We start from the raw sequence: 6,437 nt of genomic DNA, 5'->3' as shown, positions 1-6,437 counted from the left end.
ATGACACCAAACTTTACGCGAGTAGGTTTCTGGCCACAAAGTCTCTTCACTGACTTGAAAAGCTTTGCTACGAATGTTGATTGGGGAGGAGTTGTATATAGTCCACCAGGTGTACCAGAACCTCCGATGGGCTCAAGCCAATTTCCTATTGAAAACACTTTATATGATGCTTATTGTACTGATGTTACAATTGTAAACGAGAAAGGAAAAACAATTGAAGTAGATTCAACAATCACACATACCGATTATCCATACAAGGTTGAATTTAAAGAACTTTCACATGGTGCAAAAGACAAGTATTTTGTTATTTATGGGGGACCAGGTGAAAGTACACATGTTTAATAGGGGTGGTTATGTATTATATTCATATTGATTGATTGAGATTCATCATCATTCCCTCTATTGAAACAATATTGTGCACATGCATAGAGATGAGACTGAGTATAAGTTGGGCACGTGGAGATCGTCCGTGCTGGGGATGGCGAGATGTTAAGATTGTAATTTGGGCACGTGGAGACCGTCCGTGCGAAAATTGTTTGATATTATGATAGTGCGTTGAGATCGTCCGCACAGACACGTGGAGATCGTCCGTGTCGGTATATGGACCTCGCGAGTCCCCCATGGGTCATGAACTCTCGATGTATTTCTGAGGAGTATCATGTATATACGGTTGAGTGAGTACTGGGTATTCTGAGACATATCATTACATGGCATCATATTGCATTGCATTTCATCCCATCATTCATTCTTGATGACTATATGTTTCGTTTGGTGTTTGGAAAATATTAAATGTTGATTTCCTTTATTGATGAAACTTAAATAGTAAGTGTAATATATATATATATATATATATATATATATATATATATATATATATATATACTTGTACAATCTAAGAATTTATTTTCTTATATAACTCCCGTCACTACTTCTTCGTTGTCGGTCAATGAGACATACTAGGTACACGTGGTTTCGTACTCATACTACGCTTGTTGCACTCTTTGTGGTGCAGATTCGATTCCGAGTAGAAGCACATCTCGTGGAGCAATTTGAGTCCGAGCTTGGAGTTGTGGTGAGCTGCTTGGCTATTCCGTGGCCCACACCTCCCTCTATCTTTTATTTATTCTGTTATTAGTATTCAAACAGGATATCCCTTAGGTTAGATTTGTCATTTAGTTTCAGACTTGCATCGAATTTTAGAAGCTCTTGTACTTAAGACACCAATTCTTGGGGTGATATATTTTATCTTCCGCATTTCTTACTTATAAGGAACTCAATGTTGGAGATTCTTGCTGAGCGTTGGTCTTTTTTACTCATTTGTTGGTTTAGTTGGGTTAATATGTTGGGTTGGCTTACCTATTGGTTGGGAACATAGGTGCCATCACGACTTGCAAAATTTGGGTCGTGACATTTATGGGGGACCAGGTGAAAGTACACATGTTTAATAGGAAAGAAAATCTTTCAAATCATGAAAGAAGTTGAAGAAAATTGTTCCAATTTGTTCTATATACACCTTTAATTTGAATGTTATATTATCTTCCAAATAAATGCGAAGGAAAATGGTGCAAAATACCTCTCAATTTTTACTGTTGATCTTGTCATTACCATTAAAATAGAGTTATTTATACTCTTGTTGACTATAAACTTATCATTCGTATCCCTAAATTGGATGAAAATTTTCAAATCAACCAAAACAAAATTAATTCTAATAAAATTCAAATAATTCTAATAAAATTACTGGATTTAAAAAAAATTCAAACATAGCCAACTAACCAAATAAATATTTGCCAAATTAAATCCCCAAATACATCTCTCTATTTTTCACCTCTTTACAAAAAATTTCATCCATTTCTCCTCCTCATCTTTTCTCTTCTAAATTTGCTATATATTTCACTTATTGTGCGATCTGTTTTTCTTCTAAAATTTCTGTTTGTCTTTCTGATTTTTAGGCATTTTTTTCATATAAACACAATAATTTACTCACTAAGAAAACAAACAATTAAATAATTTACTAACTAAGTACATGATTAAATAAGTCCACATACTTTTTCACCTTAAAATTTTTTTGCTGCACTAATTTAATCATATACGTTTACTTGTAACACAGAGATAAAATATCATTAAATAATTGAATTTTATCCTAACTGTATAACAAATCCCGTTGGTGTCACGTTAATCCCTTTGAATTTGTTTATTTTTATTTTCTTTTTATTTTTAAAAATATTTATATAATATTAGGTAATTTATATAGATTATTATTATATATAAGTCAAGTATTTATAGATGATTAAAATTTCTAAAATAAAAAAAGAAAATAAATAACAGAATTGCATAGCTTTTTTTAATTGTTATTACAAGAAGAGATACTATATCATAATATTATGCATCAATACAAATATTATGTATAGCTTAAAGCTTAAGAAATAATGTGTTAAAAAATTCAAGACTAAAAAAAGTTTCAATAGTCTTGACATTCGAGAATTAAGGGAATATTAACAAAATTTAATAAGATTTTTATAATGAGGCAAAGTGTGAACTAATTCACTAGTAGTACTTCTAACATAGAAAAATAGCATTATTTTTGTAAAATTGTGGTAATCTAAAGAGTCACATAAAATAAGATGAAAAAACAATATTTTATGCTTAAATTAGAAAAAAAAAGAAAAAAAAAGTGAAACAAAATAAAATTGATGCTTCACTAACATGTTAACTATGTTATCTACTTGTACTACTTATACGTAAGAGGTTAAAATGTTTTTTTCAGCTGTGTGATTATTTAAGTGATATGTTGTTTGACCTACTTGTTTAGGTATGACATATCAACCCCAAGGTGTAGGGTTCAAACTTTGTTAACATCAATTTTTATTTCTGTTTTAATTTGAGCTTCTTCTTTTATCCCGTAAAGCAATTGTACTTTTTTTTTTTAAATTTTTATCTGTCATGTTATATTTTTCAAAAGTCTATTTGACTAGTTAATAAATTCAATTTAAATTATATTTATTCGATATTTTAAATAAAAATTTTAAATATTAATAAACTATACGAAAAGTACTATACATTACAATTTTTTGCATATCAATATAATAAAGAAATATATTGTAAAATGTTAGTCAATTTTTTTATAATTTGACTTTAAAAATTGAAAGTATGACAGTTAATAGTGGATGGAGGGAGTGATAATTTTGATGATTAAAGACCTCTACATCAACTAATTGATTTTACGAGATCTTCAGCTTGAAATTTTGTGGTTTAATTAGTAGAGGTCTTTAATTAATTTCAATTTCTTAATTGATTTGAGTCTTTTGACATTTCGTATTACATAAATATAATTCTTATTCATATTTGAGTTATTTCATCTTAACCACACGTGAGACAACCAACATGTGTGGTTTCACACTATAATTAACAACATATTTACTTTTGAAAGTCTATTTGTGCCACATATATTGGGATAGGAAAAGTAACATATATTATTTAAAAATTACGTAACGATACTATAAATTACAATAATTAATTTAAAGTACTTAAAACTCATCTTAAAATTTAATTGAATTTTTAAATTTTATATTTATCACATAAAGTAAGATAAATAAAATAACAGATATTGAGACCGTACTAACGCGGCGCATACGTCTAGTATAATATAAATCACAAAATCAAAATTCTTGATCAACCAATTTTTGTTTAAAATAGTATAATAGTGTGGTCCAATTTCATAATAATACTACAAATGTTGACTCCCAAAAGCAACAGTTTTATGGCTCCCATAAACACAACAAATATGGATTTTTAAAGGGTTTTTTGAGACGTGTTGTTTTACTGGGCCATATTATTTTTTCAGCTACTACGACAAGATTCGTTGATAATTCCAATTTTTTTGACCTCCAAATTCAGGGGCTTTATCAATACATAATGGACAAAAGATAAAAATCACATACTTTTAAGGTAAAATTATATTTGTCCCTATAAGTTTATAATACATAAATCATTCAAACTAATACAATACTATAAGCGTTGATACATTAATCTGATGCGCGAGATATATTTGTCGTTAAGTAAGATACATTACATTTTATACATGATACATTAATCTGATGGTGAGATACATTAATTTAATGCGTGAGATACCTATATCGTTAAGTAAGATACATTGCATTTTATACATGATACATTAATATGAGGGTGAGATACATTAATTTAATGCGTGAGATACATATATCGTTAAGTAAGATACATTGCATTTTATACATGATACACTAATTTGATGTGTGAGATACATTAATCTGATGCGCGAGATACATTAATCATATGCGCAAAAATAAGATATTTTGAAAATTTATAAAAGTAGCAAGGAATATTGGTAATAAGAGAACTTAAATGTGGAATTTCTGTCATTTTTTACGCAAAATGTTAACCCCCCAAAGCAACAATTTTATGGCCCCGATAAACACAACAATTCTGGATTTTTCAAAGATTTTTTTGAAGACGTATCGTTATTTTATTGGGCCATATTTTTTTTCCAGCTAATACAACAAGATTTGTTAATAATTCCAAATTTCATGACCTCCAAATTAAGAGGCTTTACTAATACATATGATACACAATTAAATTCGTTATAACACAGATTCATTATAATAACATTTCACGAGTATAATGACCTAATTTCCTTCAAAATCTAATTTACTTTTCTATAGTATTATTTTGTTCATAATAATAATAATAATGATATTTATACTGAGATTATAGAGCAATTTTAATATTTGTCTTAATTAATTTCATGAATATACACATAATAGATTCAAAACAAAATATTATCACTTAATGTTGCTATTTTATAAATTAAAACCAATAAAATTCATATTATTATCACTTTCACCCCTAAATGACTTTTAATTGTTTTGCCACTTGACTTTATAACGTAATTATAACTATCATTTCGTACTAATAAGTATATAGTTTTTCTTTGTGAAAAAAAAAAGAAAATGCACTTCTTTTTTTTAAGTTTTCATGTAGTCCTTCTCAATTGTCGTCTTCATCTTTCTATAAAAAATCAGAAGGAAGTTTTGTTTTAAGAATTTTCAATTTTTTTTATCAATAACAAGTATTGAATAATTACACGAGATATATGGCATCTTCTATCAATAACAAGTATCGAGTAATTATATCTATAAAAGTTAGGGCAAATAAGAAGAATCGTCTAGTGTGTTTTTTTTTGCTGAATTTTAAAACTAAATCTTATCGTTCTTAATCATTTTATTGATCACTAGGTCATACTTCACCAGCACCACTAACATTTTCAGTGGAAAATAAATTGATCTTTTAGTAGTGATGATTATTTCACTGATCATCAAATAGTGATTTTAAAGTTTGTTACAATAAACACAGAGTAATTACTAAACTTATTAATGTGTTTCTTAATATGGATAAGAACTATCTGTATAGTGTGATAAATATGAGTAATTGTTGCTATTAATAATAGGACAGTGGAGAATTATAGGTACAATTTGAGTCGGAAAGTAAATTAATAATAGAGTTTACTGTCACGGACCTAACGATTCTGACAAGACTCCGTGCGGCACTTGACGGTTTGCTCACGATTCTTTCACGATCTCGCAAAACTCAAGTCAGCCTTTCACAATTTGGATCGCTAAGATAAATGAGAAGGAAAGTTACAAAGCCAGAATTTTGGAAGAATTGGACTAGTATTTTATTAATCAATTGGTGGATGATTTACAATTACATTGACTCTACTATTTATACTACTCTAATAACTAAGAGTAAATAAATGCTATATACAAATCCTAAGTACATGCTTCATATCCCTAGAAGATGTCTTGATTCTTCCAAAAGGACTCCTAGATTTCTCTAGTCTGCTCCAAAATTCTAGAAAGGCTTCTAGAATCCCGTCCAAGCCTCTTCAATGCCCAAGGTTGCTGCCCCTCCGCCTGCTGCACACCTGGCCTGCGCCTGCCCCTTTGTATGCCAGGCCTTTGGGCCACCTGTGCTGCAATCCGCCTGGCTAGGTGGGCTGCCTGCTTTGGGCCGCCTGGGCTGCTGCCTGTCTTCCCAGAATGCTGCAAACTTGGGCCTGCCCCAACAGGCTGGTGCGAACTTGGCTGGAAAAGTGGCAGGATATCACATTACGTATCCTAATTTATATGAAATGGACCTACACCAAACTCAATGAGTTATATGATCTAAGTCCCCATATTTTCGAATTATAAGGGGACCATTTTTTTAAAAATAAAATAAAATTATGTTCTATCATTGTCACAATTGTTTTATTTCATTTCCATAAGGTCCACTTAACTCCCGTTAACATAGAAAACTCCATTTCAATGGAATTTTCTCCACTTTCTTTTTATTAATTTCTTGGAGTCACTGAAATGAATTTAAAATTAGAATTTTTAAGTATTTAGATTTAAAATTTTATCACG

General features: G+C 29.8%; 1 protein-coding gene across 1 annotated transcript; it reads left to right on the top strand.

The window, feature by feature from the left end:
• Positions 1-342, top strand: LOC112941797 (protein neprosin-like). The gene has a single exon (XM_069287487.1). It carries the CDS (start codon positions 1-3, stop codon positions 340-342), a length of 342 nt encoding a protein of 113 aa, XP_069143588.1.
• The last annotated feature ends 6,095 nt before the right edge of the window (positions 343-6,437 follow it).

Source organism: Solanum lycopersicum, chromosome 7 (genome assembly GCF_036512215.1).
Source record: "Solanum lycopersicum chromosome 7, SLM_r2.1".
NCBI classification, from domain to species: domain Eukaryota; kingdom Viridiplantae; phylum Streptophyta; class Magnoliopsida; order Solanales; family Solanaceae; genus Solanum; species Solanum lycopersicum.
The sequence above is the reverse complement of the archived record's forward strand: the minus strand, read 5'-3'. Positions and strand labels throughout refer to the sequence as shown.

What these genes read in the sequence shown, in the direction of transcription:
- LOC112941797 (XM_069287487.1), top strand. Translation starts at nt 1, where the DNA reads ATGACACCAAACTTTACGCGAGTAGGTTTCTGGCCACAAAGTCTCTTC.